We start from the raw sequence: 16,780 nt of genomic DNA on the forward strand, positions 1-16,780 counted from the left end.
AGATTAATTGATGATTATAAATATTGTACTACAGGCTTACATTATACATTCAAAATTACCTTTTGACTTTTCATCATTTAAGGAGAAATTAATGTGGCATACTTTTTTAAAATCATTATACATTTATATTAATATTTAAAATTGAAAGTGCTTAAAGTATCTTAAGAATATATTTATAAAATCAAAGTATGCAACATTGTATATTTGTAAAGACTGCCTTTGGGCTTATATCCTCAAAAAAAATTTTTTTTCGTGTTTTGAGAAAGGGTCCTACTGTCTACTCCAGGCTAGCCTGGGGTTATAGGCATGTCTGCCACACCTGGCTTCAACTGTATCTTAATGTGTGTGGTTGGTTCATTGTCTTTGCTCAGAGTTGCAGACTCATTAAGCTACATCCAGATACTAAAATATTACAGCTAATTACAATTACTAATTCCTTTGGGACTTCACTTTTTTCCAACAGACTGAAGGCTGGGAAGAGGAAGCTAAAGTAGAATTTTTGAAAATGGTAAATAACAAGGCTGTTTTAATGAAAGTGTTTAGAGAAGAAGATGATGTGCTTATTGTAGATCTGCAGAAACCACCAACAAATAAAATAAGCAGTGATATGCCTGTGTCCCTTAGAGATGCATTAGTTTTTATGGAACTAGCAAGGTAAGTAACTTGTTAAAATTTAAATATTCTTCAAAAATTATGACTATAAATAGGAATAGCAGATTTTACCTTTAAAAACTACGAGCTCTAAAGTGAATCTCAACATACCCTTAGAGGTTAAAGATATTGCTGTCAGAATTTTCTAAGTACAGTTGTTTGTGATAACTTCAGTTAATTTGGTTTGAGGGAAGAGAAAATTTAAGGTAGCCTAAAATAGAAAATAGGTATAGATACTGAGCATTTTTTGTACTCTTGGGAACTTCACAAGCAGAAATTATGCTGTAACTGCTCCTAACTTAAGTTATCTAGCCTTTGGAATGATTTCATGATCACTAATCTATATTTAATGTCTGAATCTAGAAGTACTTAAAGTCTCCTTTTTCCTCCTTTCCAATGAGCAAACATTAAGATGACTTAAGTAACTATAGAGGTAATGAAGATCCTAACTTCACTGACTCTAGAAATGACCCAAGTAGTTTCCATTCTACAAAATAAAAATAGTGTTGGGATTAGAAAGGGCCCCAGAGATCCCTCAGCTGGCATCACTGAGCACTAACCACAGACCACAGCTGTTAATACAGTCAATCAAAAGTGAGAAGAGAAACAACAATCCCAGTTCTCATGTCCTCATGCAAATTCGAAGGCTAATTACCAAGCTCTTATTCAACTTAGTTTGATAACTGGAGATAATACTAAGAAAATACAAATGTAGTAAGTTTGAGGAGAGAATTTGAAAAGAGAATATTTTTGGTAAATAAACTAAGATGTATAGAAGCCCTTTTCTTCAGGTCAAGTTACTGAGAGAAGAGAGATTTCCAGAAAATGGCTTTTGCTTATTATGCTTTTAATTAGGTTTCGGTCACAATCACCAAGAAGTCACACTGAAAAAAATATGACTCTACACTATCATCCACCTATTTTGCCTAAAGAAATGACAGATGTTTCCGTTATGGTTTGTCATATAAATAGTCCTGCAGATTTCTATCTTCAGTTGGTAAGTATATGATGTTCCTTTGAATTTTAAAAAAAACTTTGTCGAATGTATAATTGGAATAAATGCCCAGTGTGAATAATAGTTAGAACAAATAAACCACTGTCAACCTTCCATTCATTTAAATTTCTTGGGAGCTGCAACTTTAAAGGAGAAGTCCACAGGATTCACAACAAACCGAAAGAATCTTCATACTGCAAGTTAGTGAAATAATGGAAAGAACAATGACTTAATATATAAGTGTTTCCTTGCTCCCTGCTGAAATCTAGGGACTAGAAACACACAGAACTAACAAATCAAAATTTAATGGTAAACCTTCTTCTGACCATGAACATATGACAATTTACTTATTACTAAGTTTTCTGAATTTGAACACCAAAATAGATTAAAGGCTTTTTCACATTAAACTTTGGATATATAACTGATACATTTATTTAAATGGCTAATAACAATAGTTAGCTCATCTGTTTTCATCTCTCAGTGTTTTATATGAACTTATTTATCATGAAGACTGGAAGGCTTTATGTGAATTAACACCCTAATCTTTACAAAAATCCTGTGAAAAAGATGGTACTGTCTCCATTTGGATGTGCAGAGTCTAACCATCTTCTCTGAGGTCATGCAGCTCTGAAAGTATTGAACTGGGCCATATAACTTTAGAGCTGCACCACACTTTCTGGATCCCTGTATGATTTGAGGAAGCTGCTGCTAAATTAGGGCCTACACTTCTCCCCTTTTCACCTTCCTCCCCTGGCCCCTTTTCCCTCTCTCTCTCCAATGGCAGATACTAGAGATTGAACTCAGGGCCTCACACTTGCTAGGCAAGTTCTCTACTACTTCAGTCATGCCCCAGTCATTTTGCTTTTAGTCTGTTTTTCAAATAGTGTCTCATACTTTTGCTCAGACTGGTCTCCACCTGCGGTCCTCCTATCTCCACCTCCTAAGTAGTTGGGATTACAGGCATGTACCACCACTCCTAGCCTCTTCCTTCCTGTCTTTTTTATTCTGGTAAAATATACATAAATTTACCATTGTAATCATTCCTTAGTATACAATCCAGTGCCATTAAGTACATCCATAATCTTGTTCACTCATCATCACTGTCCATTTCCAGAACATTTCATTATTCTTAACAGCAAGTTCTATATCCATTCAACACTAACATCCCATTTCCCTTTCCCTAACCCCCCATAACTTCTATTCTGATTGCTGCCTATGAATTTGCCTATTCTACTTACCTCATAAATGGAGTAAATACAATATTTTTCCTTTTGTGTCTGGCTTTTTTCACTTAAATATGTTTTCAAGGTTCATCTGTATATCAAAATTTAATTCAGAATTTCATTCCTTTTTATGGCTGAATAATATTCATTGTATGACAAAACATTTTTGTTTATTCATTTATCTGTTGATAGACATTTGGGTTGTTTCTATGGTTTGGTTATTTTGAATAATGCTGCTGTGAACGTTGGTATAAAAATGTCCATTTGAAGCCTAAAGTGGTGGTGCACATCTGTAATCCCAGCTACTTGAGAGAGAGGCAGGAGGATTGAGAGTTCTGGACCAGCCCAGGATAAGTTACTTATCTCAAAAACAAAGTACAAAATATGGGCTCAATTGTCATGAAGGCTATCAGGAGGCAAGATTTGGGCGACATCAGTGCTAAGTACTCATAGACTAGAGTTAGGGAGTTTTGCCTTTGGAAGAGGTTTGCAAGGAACTGGTAGAGAGTCCATGCTAGGGGAGGGGAATTTGGGATGTGGAGGTAGAATGTTAATGTTAACTAGTTTTCTACAAAGCGAGAGGGTGTGGCTTAAGTGGTAGAACACTTGCCTATCAGGCTCAACGCCGTAGATTCAAATCCCAGAAATCCCCTCACTCCCTACCCACACACACACACACAAATGACTATTTAGGTCCCTACTTTCTTTTGGTATATACTAAGGAGTAAAATTGACAGATTCTGTGGTAATCTATGGTTTAACTTTTTCAGAAAGTGCCAAACCATTTTTTCATACCAACTATACAATTTTATAGTCCTATCAGCAGTGCACAGGATTCCAGTTTCTCCATGTCCTTACCAAGTTATTTTCTGTTTACATTTTTTAAATAATAGCCATCTTAGTAAGCGTGGAGTGGTACTGCATTGGGGATTTTGATGTGTGTTTCCTTCTCAACTGGTAATGTTGAGCATCTCTACATGTATTGGTCACATGTATATCTTCTTTGAAGAAATATCTATTCAAGTCCATCTTTCCATTTTTTAGTTGAATTGTTTAGTTTATTGTTGGGTTGTAAGAGTTCTTTATATATTGTGGATGTTAAATCCTTGTCAGATATGTGACTTAAAAAACATTTTCTCTTATCCTGTGGGTTGTCTTTTCATTCTCTTGAAAGTGTTCTTTGATCCACAAAGTTTTTTTAATTTTATCTTTTTTCTGTGCTGCTTATTAGCATACATTAATAATATATTGCAGTAATTCCATAGATGCATACAGTGTACTTTGAATATATTCCCATAGCCTCTCTCCAATATCCCCTTTTTTAAAACAGTCTGCAAAAGTTTTTAATGGTGTGAAATCCAGGTTTTCTTGTAGCTTGTGCTTTTGGTGTCACATCCAAGAAATCCTTGCCAAATCTAATATCATGATGCTTTTTCCCAATGTTTTTTTCTAAGAGTGTTATAGGTTTTTTTTTTTCCCCTTAGTGCTGGGGAATTGAACCCAAGGCCTCAAGAATGGTAGGCAAGCACTCTACCACTGAGCTACACCCCCCAGCCCTGTAGTTGTAACACTTTCATTTATATCTTCTATTTTGAGTTAATTTTTATATGGTATAAGGTAAGCATCCAATTTCATTCTTTTGAATTGGATGTACAGTTGGATGTACAACACCATTTGTTGGAAAGATTGTCCTTTCCCATTTAATGGTCTTGCCATCTTTGTCAAAAATAAAAGGTTTTACATTTTTTTCCATTTATCTATATGCCTGTACTCATACTAGTATCACACTGTTTTTTACCTTTTTTGTTTTTTTACTACATGTTGTTTTGTTACTTTGCAGTAAATTTTGAAATTAGAATGTGTGAGATATGTGAGTCCTCTAGCTTTGGTTCTTTTTCTAGATTGTTTTGGCTATGCAGGAACCCTTTAAGATTCAGTATAACTTTTACATGGATTTTTCTGTTTCTGCAAGAAATGTCATTGGAATTTTCATAGGGATTATATTGAAATATCGGTTACTTGGAGTATAATTGCCATACTAACAATTTTAAATCCACCTGTCCATAAAAACATGATTTTTTCCCATTTATCTAGATCTTTTCTCCAAGATTTTTTTAGTTTCTTTATTTTATTATTTTTTATTATTGTATAAATAATACAATAATATTATTTTTTATTATTTTTATTATTATTTTATTTTATATTATTTTTATTATTTTATTATTATTATTTTATTTTTTTTATTATTTTTTATTATTTTTATTATTGTATATTCAGTTGCACATTTCCATACATGATATAATGAAGTTTGCTCTACCCCCTCTATTACTTTTTCTTATCCTCCTCCTCTCTCTATTTTTCCCCTCTTACCTCCCTTGTAGACTCCCTTTTCCTTTTGTTTATTTGATTATTTTGTTTCCCTTGACTTCCACAAATGAGAGAAAATACGTGGTATTTGTCTTTGTGGAGCTAGCTTGTTTCACTTACCATAATGTTCTCCAGTTCCATCCATTTTCCAGCAAATGACAAAATTCTATTATGCATTGTGTATATATACCACATTTTCTTTATCCCTTCATCCATTGATGGGCACACAGGCTGATACCATAATTTGGCTATTGTTGGGTATACAGGTATCTTTGTAGTAGGCTTTCTTTGGGTATATACTCAGAAGTGGTATGGCTGGAGTTCTGTTTTTAATCTTTTGAAGAACCTCCATGCTGTTCTTCATAGTAGCTGGATTAATTTACATTCCCAGAAACAGTGAATAAGGGTTTCCCCTAACCCCTATATCTTTGGCATCATTTGTTACTTGTTTTCTTAATGACAGCCATTCTGACTGGGGTGAGATGGAATCTCAAGGTATGTATTTGCTTTTTGGTTTTTGTTGAGTTTCTTGGCAGCACAAAAGTTTGAACTCAGCAAGTATTCTACCATTTGAACTATGTTCCCAAGCCCTTTTTGATTTAGTTATTTTTTTAATAGGGTCTTGTATTTTTTTCCCTGGTGTGTACTGTGATCCTCATATTTATACCTTGCATGTAGATGGGATGCCCCCACATCAGCTTACTAGCTGAGATGGGGTCTTGCTAACTTTTTTGCCCAGGCAAAAAGTATGATTCTTCTGATTCTGCCTCCCAAGTGGCTGGAATTATAGATGTGAGCCACCGTGTCCAACCTGTATGACTTTTATCATATTGAATAAATTTCCCCCTGTACTTACTGGGGTTTTTCTTTCCATCAAAGGATATTCAGTGGGTTTTTTTTTTTTTTTTTTGGTTTTTTGTTTTGTTTTGTTTTGTTTGATAGAATTGAGACTTGAACTTAGGGACTCATGTTTGCTAGGCAAGCGCTCTACTGCTTGAGCTACTCTTCCAGACTGTATTCACTATTTTTAAGTGCTTTTTTCTTCCTTTTCTGCAGTAGTTGAGATAACCATGTTTTATATTTTTCCCTTCATTCTGTTAGTTTGGTGCATTATGTTGATTTTCAGATGTTGAACCATCTTTGCATTCCAGGTATATATTCTACTAGATCATGACATATGATCCTTTTGTCATAAATTTAATATAGTTGATGCCTTGACATCCATTTTAGGGCCTGACATAAGTTAGTTCAAACCTAGTTTTTCCACATCACCTTTGGCATAGTTAAAACTTTCTGCCCCATATGGTCGTTTGCAATATGACTTTTTCCTCCTTTCACTGACTCATAATCCAATACATTCCGTAGTTGTTAGTCACAATAAAACCTAATGATCAACACCTGAGTCATGTTGTAAATACATAATATTTACTTCAGTAAATAAGTTCCTCCCTTGTAGACGTTTTCTTTAGATTAGCCAGTCTATAACCCCTTTAGGAAGGCATTAAGGGATAATGTCTTTGACCATAATAACGAAGGTCTCCCTACCTCCCATATTAACCCTTTACTGTGGTTAATAAAATTAATCATTATTTCATGACACATTGCTTCTCTCACTGCTGTCAAGATTCTCTCTTTATCTTTTGACAAAAGTCATTTTTAATTATCAGTGTGTATCTCTTTGGATTTATGTTCTTTGGAGTTTATTGTGTGTCTTTGTTTACTAGAGTTACCAGAACAAAAGTACCATTAACTGAGTAGCTTAAGTAACAGGAATGTATTAGCTAACAGTTTTGGGACTTCAGCATGATTGGTTCCTTCTGAGGGCAGTGAAGGAGAATCATTTTGTCTCTCCCCTAGATTTTGATGGTTTGCTGGCAATCTCTGGTTCTCCTTAGCTTCTGCCGTATTACCCTGATTTTTGCCTTCATTTTCATTGCATTCTTTCTGTGTGTTCATATCAATGCCATATTTTGCCCTTTTCTTAAGGACATTAATTATTGAATTAGGACCATCATTTTAACTTGGTCATCAGTGTAAAAACCCTATCTCCAAATTCCTTTTTAAGGTACCAGGGATTATGACTCCAACATATCTTTTTGGAGGAGATACAACTCAATTCCTATGTTACATTTCTTGAATTTGTAAGTTCACATTTGTCAACAAATTTGGGGAGTCTTTCTGCCATTTTTTTCTTCAAAAATTGTTTTGCCCCTTCCTCCCTCTTCCTTCTGTGACTTACATATATGTTAGCCCACTTGATAATGTCCCACAAAGTCTCTCAGGCTCAACTTACGTCTCTCCATTCTTTCTTCTTTTCAAAGTTGATGAGTTCAGAGTAGAAATTTCAAGTTACTGGTTATTCTCACTATTGAACTATTCTAGTGAAATTTTCATTTCAGTTATTGTACTTTGAGCTCTAGAATTTTTGTTTCTTTTTATAATTTTTTGTCTCTTGTTAATCTCGTTTGTATATCATTTTTTCCCAATTTGTGTTAGTTCTTTGTCTGTTTCCCCTTAGCCAAGACAGCATATTTAAGGCAATTTGTGGTAGATCAGCTAGCGTATGCCTATAATTCCAGCTACTCAGGAAGTTAGAGCAGGATCGTTCAAGGCCAGCCTGGGAAACATATTGAGACACTGTCTCAGAAAAAAAGTTTTGTTTTGTTTTGTTTTAATTTGCATGTTTTGAATTTTTCTGGTTGCACATTGCCAGTTTTCTTCATTAAAAGATATCACAGGAAAGGTTAAATGAAACCTAAATGCCTATAAGATGAAATAACAGACATCCCTGATGTAGTGCTACAGAACTTCTGGCATTATACCTGCAAACCTTGTTGAGTCACATTTCAGAATCACTGCATACTCCAGGTGTCCAGCCAGCTTCAGGAATTCTGTATATTATGTGTTATATCTTCACAGTGACTTTTATACTTTCATGTTAGTGTACTCTCATTTCAACCTGAAGAATTTCTATCATTTCTTGTAAGGCAAGTCTACTGGTGGTGAACTCACACAGCTTTTATCTGAAATAGTAATAGTTTTTTTTAATGTCTTTGTTTAGTATGTGCCATATGTGGGCTTCCTCAAGGGATAACTTACGTTGATTATTTTGTTCATCGAATGAGCCATGTGCTTCTGTTTGCTTGTATTCCTTACTTTTTGTTGTTGTTATTGCTCTTGTTGAATTTTAGGTATCAGCTTTTATAACATGATAATTCTCTTCCTCCTTGGGGTTGCAGATCTTTTGTTAATAGTTAAAGATTTTGTCAAACTATTTCTTCAAAGATCATTCCTTGTCATGAGTGGTCACTAAAGTCTCTAGGCCTTTAGTTTGTGCTCAGAAAATGTTTAAAAGAGTTTTACTTGAGTAGAAGGAGGTTAAACAAAAAATACCTCCCCATACCTAAAGAAAAAGAAAGAATTGCCTTTTTCAGACATTACAGATTAGCTCTTTGGTGGAGCACTTCTTCACTACTTAGCAAGGCCTCCTCTGAGCGTAAAGATCAGTTCAAGATGAAGTTTCAAGGTTTCCTAAGGTCTTTTTTTGAACATGCATCTTATTTAGGCCAACACATAGCTTTCTAAATTCCTCCAGTTTCATGGCTGCCTTTCAGTGTCCTGAATTTCTTAGTCTCATCCTAGATTCTTCTCCAGGCTTTAGATGGCCGTTATGTGTCTCTGCCTGTATTAGTCTGCTTTTTTTTTTTTTTTTTCATTTTTCTTTTATTATTCATATGTGCATACAAGGCTTGGTTCATTTCTCCCCCCTGCCCCCACCCCCTCCCTTACCACCCACTCCACCCCCTCCCTGTCCCCCCGCTCAATACCCAGCAGAAACTATTTTGCCCTTATCTCTAATTTTGTTGTAGAGAGAGTATAAGCAATAATAGGAAGGAACAAGGGGTTTTGCTGGTTGAGATAAGGATAGCTGTATAGGGCATTGACTCACATTGATTTCCTGTGCATGGGTGTTACCTTCTAGGTTAATTCTTTTTGATCTAACCTTTTCTCTAGTTCCTGGTCCCCTTTTCCTATTGGCCTCAGTTGCTTTAAGGTATCTGCTTTAGTTTCTCTGCATTAAGGGCAACAAATGCTAGCTAGTTTTTTAGGTGTCTTACCTATCCTCACCCCTTACTTGTGTGCTCTCGCTTTTATCATGTGCTCATAGTCCAATCCCCTTGTTGTGTTTGCCCTTGATCTAATGTCCACATATGAGGGAGAACATACGATTTTTGGTCTTTTGGGCCAGGCTAACCTCACTCAGAATGATGTTCTCCAATTCCATCCATTTACCAGCGAATGATAACATTTCGTTCTTCTTCATGGCTGTATAAAATTCCATTGTGTATAGATACCACATTTTCTTAATCCATTCGTCAGTGCTGGGGCATCTTGGCTGTTTCCATAACTTGGCTATTGTGAATAGTGCCGCAATAAACATGGATGTGCAGGTGCCTCTGGAGTAACAGTCTTTTGGGTATATCCCCAAGAGTGGTATTGCTGGATCAAATGGTAGATCGATGTCCAGCTTTTTAAGTAGCCTCCAAATTTTTTTCCAGAGTGGTTGTACCAGTCTACATTCCTACCAACAGTGTAAGAGGGTTCCTTTTTCCCCACATCCTCGCCAACACCTGTTGTTGGTGGTGTTGCTGATGATGGCTATTCTAACAGGGGTGAGGTGGAATCTTAGCGTGGTTTTAATTTGCATTTCCTTTATTGCTAGAGATGGTGAGCATTTTTTCATGTGTTTTCTGGCCATTTGAATTTCTTCTTTTGAGAAAGTTCTGTTTAGTTCACATGCCCATTTCTTTATTGGTTCATTAGTTTTGGGAGAATTTAGTTTTTTAAGTTCCTTGTATATTCTGGTTATCAGTCCTTTGTCTGATGTATAGTTGGCAAATATTTTCTCCCACTCTGTGGGTGTTCTCTTCAGTTTAGAGACCATTTCTTTTGATGAACACAAGCTTTTTAGCTTTATGAGGTCCCATTTATCTATGCTATCTCTTAGTTGCTGTGCTGCTGGGGTTTCATTGAGAAAGTTCTTACCTATACCTACTAACTCCAGAGTATTTCCTACTCTTTCTTGTATCAACTTAAGAGTTTGGGGTCTGATATTAAGATCCTTGATCCATTTTGAGTTAATCTTGGTATAGGGTGATATACATGGATCTAGTTTCAGTTTTTTGCAGACTGCTAACCAGTTTTCCCAGCAGTTTTTGTTGAAGAGGCTGCTATTTCTCCATCGCATATTTTTAGCTCCTTTGTCAAAGATAAGTTGCTCATAGTTGTGTGGCTTCATATCTGGATCCTCTATTCTGTTCCACTGGTCTTCATGTCTGTTTTTGTGCCAGTACCATGCTGTTTTTATTGTTACTGCTTTGTAATATAGTTTGAAGTCAGGTATTGTGATACCTCCTGCATTGTTCTTTTGACTGAGTATTGCCTTGGCTATTCGTGGCCTCTTGTGTTTCCATATAAATTTCACAGTAGATTTTTCAATCTCTTTAATGAATGTCATTGGAATTTTGATGGGAATTGCATTAAACATGTAGATTACTTTGGGGAGTATCGACATTTTTACTATGTTGATTCTACCAATCCATGAGCATGGGAGATCTCTCCACTTTCTATAGTCTTCCTCAATCTCTTTCTTCAGAAGTGTATAGTTTTCCTTGTAGAGGTCTTTCACATCTTTTGTTAGGTTTACACCTAGGTATTTGATTTTTTTTGAGGCTATTGTAAATGGAATTGTTTTCATACATTCTTTTTCCGTTTGCTCATTGTTAGTGTATAGAAATGCTAATGATTTTTCTATGTTGATTTTATATCCTGCTACCTTGCTATAGCTATTGATGTCTAGAAGCTTCTGAGTAGAGTTTTTTGGGTCTTTAAGGTATAGGATCATGTCGTCTGCAAATAGGGATATTTTGACAGTTTCTTTACCTATTTGTATTCCTTTTATTCCTTCTTCTTGCCTAATTGCTCTGGCTAGGAATTCCAGTACTATGTTGAATAGGAGTGGAGATAGTGGGCATCCTTGTCTGGTTCCTGATTTTAGAGGGAATGGTTTTAATTTTTCTCCGTTAAGTATAATGCTGGCTGTAGGTTTGTCATATATAGCTTTTATAATGTTGAGGAACTTTCCTTCTATTCCTAGTTTTCTTAGAGCTTTTATCATGAAATGGTGTTGGATCTTATCAAAGGCTTTTTCTGCATCTATTGAGATGATCAAGTGGTTTTTGTCTTTGCTTCTGTTAATGTGGTTTATTACGTTTATTGATTTTCGTATGTTGAACCACCCCTGCATCCCTGGGATGAAGCCTACCTGGTCGTGGTGAATAATCTTTTTGATGTGTTGCTGAATTCGATTTGCCATTATTTTGTTGAGGATTTTTGCATCAATGTTCATTAAGGAGATTGGCCTATAGTTCTCCTTTTTGGAGGTGTCTTTGCCTGGTTTTGGGATAAGTGTAATACTGGTTTCATAAAATGTGTTTGGCAGTTTTCCTTCCCTTTCTATTTCATGGAACAGTTTAAGGAGGGTTGGTATCAGTTCTTCTTTAAAGGTCTGATAGAATTAAGCAGAGAATCCATGAGGTCCTGGACTTTTCTTTTTGGGGAGACTCTTGATTGCTGCTTCAATTTCATTTTGTGTTATAGGTCTATTCAGGTGATTAATTTCCTCTTGGTTCAGTTTTGGATGATCATATGTATCTAGAAATCTGTCCATTTCTTTTAGATTTTCAAATTTATTTGAATATAGGTTCTCAAAGTAGTCTCTGATGATTTCCTGGACTTCCATGGTGTTTGTTGTTATCTCCCCTTTTGCATTCCTAATTCTACTAATTTGGGTTTTTTCTCTCCTCATTTTAGTCAGGTTTGCCAGGGGTCTATCGATCTTGTTTATTTTTTCAAAGAACCAACTTTTTGTTTCATTAATTCTTTGTATGGTTTTTTTGGTTTCTATTTCGTTGATTTCAGCTCTTATTTTTATTATTTCTCTCCTTCTATTTGTTTTGGGATTTGCTTGTTCTTGTTTTTCTAGGAGTTTGAGATGTATCATTAGGTCATTGATTTGGGATCTTTCAATCTTTTTAATATATGCACTCATGGCTATAAACTTTCCTCTCAAGACTGCCTTAGCTGTGTCCCATAGGTTCTGGTAGGTTGTGTTTTCATTTTCATTGACTTCTAGGAACTTTTTAATTTCCTCTTTTATTGCATCGATGATCCATTCTTCATTAAGTAATGAGTTATTTAGTTTCCAGCTGTTTGCATGTTTTTTGTCTTTACTTTTGTTGTTGAGTTCTACTTTTACTGCATTGTGGTCAGATAGTATGCATGGTATTATTTCTATTTTCTTATATTTGCTGAGGCTTGCTTTGTGCCCTAGGATATGATCTATTTTGGAGAAGGTTCCATGGGCTGCTGAGAAGAATGTATATTGTGTAGAGGTTGGATGAAATGTTCTGTAGACATCTACTAGGTCCACTTGATCTATTGCATATTTTAGAGCTTGGATTTCTTTATTGAGTTTTTGTTCGGATGACCTATCTATTGATGATAATGGAGTGTTAAAGTCTCCCACAACCACTGTGTTGGCGTTTATATATGCTTTTAGGTCTTTCAGGGTATGTTTGATGAAATTGGGTGCGTTGACATTGGGTGCGTACAGATTGATGATTATTATTTCCTTTTGGTCTATTTCCCCTTTTATCAGTATGGAATGTCCTTCTTTATCTCGTTTGATCAATGTAGGTTTGAAGTCTACTTTGTCAGAGATAAGTATTGCTACTCCTGCTTGTTTTCGGGAGCCATTGGCTTGGTAAATCTTCTTCCAGCCTTTCATCCTAAGCATATGCTTATTTCTGTCGGTGAGATGAGTCTCCTGTAAGCAACAAATTGTTGGATCTTCTTTTTTAATCCATTTTGTCAAACGGTGTCTTTTGATGGGTGAATTAAGTCCATTAACATTAAGTGTTAGTACTGATAGGTATGTGGTGATTCCTGCCATTTAGTTATCTTAGTTGTTTGAAGGTTTGATTGTGTGTACCTAACTTGATGTTACTCTCTACTGTCTTGCTTTTTCTTATCCTGTGGTTTGGTGCTGCCTGCCTTTTCATGGTTAAGTTGGGTGTCACTTTCTGTGTGCAGGATCCCTTGCAGAATCTTTTGTAATGGTGGCTTTGTGGTCACATATTGTTTTAGTTTCTGCTTATCATGGAAGACTTTTATTGCTCCATCTATTTTGAATGATAGCTTTGCTGGGTAGAGTATACTGGGGTTGAAGTTATTTTCATTCAGTGCCCGGAAGATCTCACCTCAAGCTCTTCTTGCTTTTAATGTTTCTGTTGAGAAGTCTGCTGTGATTTTGATGGGTTTACCTTTGTATGTTACTTGTTTTTTCTCTCTTGCAGCCTTCAATATTCTTTCCTTAGTTTCTGAACTTGTTGTTTTAATGATGATATGTCGTGGAGTAGTTCTATTTTGATCTGGTCTGTTTGGTGTCCTGGAGGCCTCTTGCATTTGTATGGGAATATCTTTCTCTAGATTTGGGAAATTTTCCGTTATTATTTTGTTGAATATATTACGCATTCCCTTCGCTTGCACCTCTTCTCCTTCTTCGATGCCCATGATTCTCAAGTTTGGTCTTTTGATGGAGTCAGTGAGTTCTTGCATTTTCTTTTCACAGGTCTTGAGTTGTTTAACTAATAGTTCTTCAGTTTTTCCTTTAATTACCATTTCATCTTCAAGTTCTGAGATTCTGTCTTCTGTTTGTTCTATTCTGCTGGATTGGGCTTCCGTTTTGTTTTGCAGTTCTGTTTCGTTCTTTTTTCTGAGGTTTTCCATATCCTGGCTGTTTTCTTCTTTATTGTTGTCTATTTTTGTCCTGAGTTCATTTATCCATTTATTCATTGTGTTCTCTCTTTCACTTTGGTGTTTATACAGTGCTTCTATGGTTTCCTTTATTTCTTCTTTTGCTTTTTCAAATTCTCTATTTTTATTGTCTTGGAATTTCTTGAGTGTCTCCTGTACATTTTGGTTGACCCTATCCAGTATCATCTCTATAAAATTCTCATTGAGTACTTGTAGTATGTCTTCTTTTAAATTATTCTTGTGGGCTTCATTGGGTCCTTTGGCATAGTTTATCTTCATTTTGTTGGAGTCTGGATCTGAGTTTCTGTTCTCTTCATTCCCCTCTGGTTCCTGTACTAATTTTTTGCTGTGGGGAAACTGGTTTCCTTGTTTTTTCTGTCTTCCTGTCATGTCCTTGGTGTTGTTACTGTCCCTGTACTGTGTGTAATTAAGTATTTTCTAGCTTGTAATAATAACAATGGTAATATTGAGAATGGAAGAGTGAGCTGAGATGGAAAGCAAGAAGTTAAAGAAAAGGGGAAAACAAATATACAGACAAGAGGGAGAAAGCAGAACAAGGTATCAGACAAGAGAGTTTCAAAGGTATAAACAGGGAGTGTTAGTGTACCAATCGACAGTAAGCTGAACAGACAATAGAGAGACAGAGAGAGGATTGAAAATCAAAGATTAAAAAAAATAAAAAATAAGTATATGAAAGTAATATCTATATATTAAAATGAATTAAAATAAAATGGAAAAAACCAAAAAACTTCCAAGTTTATATGCAATGCAATTTCAGTTTTAATAATTTGGATGTCCGTCTCAATCTCCAGTCCTGGAGTTGGTGCCTCAGGTGTTGTTCTGTAGTTGTCTCATCAAAGAGGATGCATAAAGTAGAACAAAACTACACTCACACACACACAGAAGAAAAAAAAAAAAAAAAGCCCCACCAAGTGTCCCCAGTTCAAATGCAATACAGTTTCAGTAAGTTTTTCGGCTTGCAGGTGTAATTCGGTTGTTCTCTCATCAAAGGTAGGGAGAAAAAGAAAAAAAAGCATCTGGAGGCAGTTCTGAGAGTGGTATCTGCAGCTGTGGCTTGCCTGCCTGCTGCTCTCAGCCTGTAGCTGGCGGCGTTATTTATGCAGATCTCTGGGGTGAGCTAGCACTCACCTGGTCCCACAGGCTTTGTTTGCTCAGAGTTCTCCTGTGCGGGAGCCTCTGCTACAGGCTTTCCCCTTTCCAAGCACTGGGAAAGGTGACACTGCCCGGCGTTGTCAGGCCTGCGTGTTTATTTACAGTTCACGTGGGAAGTGGGTCTTCCCTCCTCTCACAAGCGTCCCCGCTCCCGCCAGAGGCTCTCCGGCCCGCCCGGCTCGTTTATTTACAGTCCCGGGAAGGAGTCCCTTCCCCCAATCTTCAGCGCTCAGGGCGCCCCACCCTCTTTCCAGCGTGTCTTAACTGTTCTTATTGCTCAGTACTCAGTTTCTCTTTTTTCCCGGGTGGAGGTCAGTCTGTCCAGGGGGCTATGCTGCTCTGACCCGGGCTTGTCTGTGGGGGAACCGCGGTACCACAAAGCTCACCTGGTCCACATCTTCCCAAGCCGTATGGGCGCGGGCCACTGGTGGCCCCGGGGGCCTCCTCGGTTCTCCGTTTAACGTGAAGTGGAGATTCTCTGCGCCGGCTGGAGGTGTGGAGGGGTCAAAGTTATGCCTTTTCTCGGTGATTATGCCTGCAAAGTGTGTCTCCAGCGTCTCTCCAAGATTTCACTATAGGAGGCTCGCTTTCTGCTTCCTACCTCTAGCCGCCATCTTGGAATTCCGCTTAGTCTGCTTTTTTCGTACAAATAAGAACACTACAGACTGTGTAAGTTATAACAAATGATTTATTTTGGCTCATGTTTCACATCCAAGATTGAGGGCCAATATCTGGTGATATCCTTCTACCTGTAGAGTTCCAGGGCAGAGCAAGGAAGGCATCACATGGCACAAGAAAGGGAACACACATTTGTATGCAGATCTTTTGGTCTTTTGCCCTCTTCTTCAATAATTCAGTCATAAGGGTTCTACTCCAAAGATATTATCTAATCCTAATCATCCCTCTTAAGTCCCATCTGTAGTATCATAATTTGATTTTGTTTCCATCCTATTAATGCCTCACCCTTAAATTTCAACAGATCAAACCTTGGAGATCCACACAAACCATAGCATTCCTTCCCAAGATTTGTGTCCTTGTCACAATACACAATACAATCATTCCATTTCCAACAGTACCAAAATCTTAACTAGTTCAGCATTAATTCAAAAGTAAAGTCTCATCTCAGACTCAAGGCAAACTCCATGCAGCCATAAGCCTATAAAATCATAACAAGTTATCTTCTTCCAAGATACAGTGGCAGGACAGGCATAGACATTTATATTCCAAAAGAAGGGAGCAGGAAAGTAAAAAAGAGTAATTATTGGGGCTGGCAGAATGGCTCAAGTGGTAGAGTGCCTGCCTAGCAAGTATGAACCCCTGAGTTCAAATCCAAGTGCACCAAAAAAGAAAATAAAACAACAACAACAACAAAAAAAAAAAACCAGGGAGGGGAAAAAAGTAATTGGTCCAAAGCAACACCAAAATCCAGTAGGAAAGACATTAAATCCTAAGGCTCCAAGTATCTTGTGCATTCTGAGACTGGAGATGGGCCTCT

General features: G+C 36.7%; 1 protein-coding gene across 2 annotated transcripts in view; it reads left to right on the top strand.

Moving 5' to 3' along the window:
* Rnf17 (ring finger protein 17) overlaps nt 1-16,780 on the top strand; it is a 124,023-nt gene that overhangs the window by 39,943 nt on the left and 67,300 nt on the right. For both annotated transcript variants that reach the window (XM_074042830.1, XM_074042831.1), the window contains exons 14-15: nt 464-654; nt 1,507-1,648. In XM_074042830.1, the coding sequence (XP_073898931.1) occupies nt 464-654; nt 1,507-1,648 (333 nt within the window). The remainder of the gene's footprint in view (nt 1-463; nt 655-1,506; nt 1,649-16,780) is intronic.

This window comes from Castor canadensis, chromosome 10, assembly GCF_047511655.1.
Source record: "Castor canadensis chromosome 10, mCasCan1.hap1v2, whole genome shotgun sequence".
Lineage (NCBI taxonomy): Eukaryota > Metazoa > Chordata > Mammalia > Rodentia > Castoridae > Castor > Castor canadensis.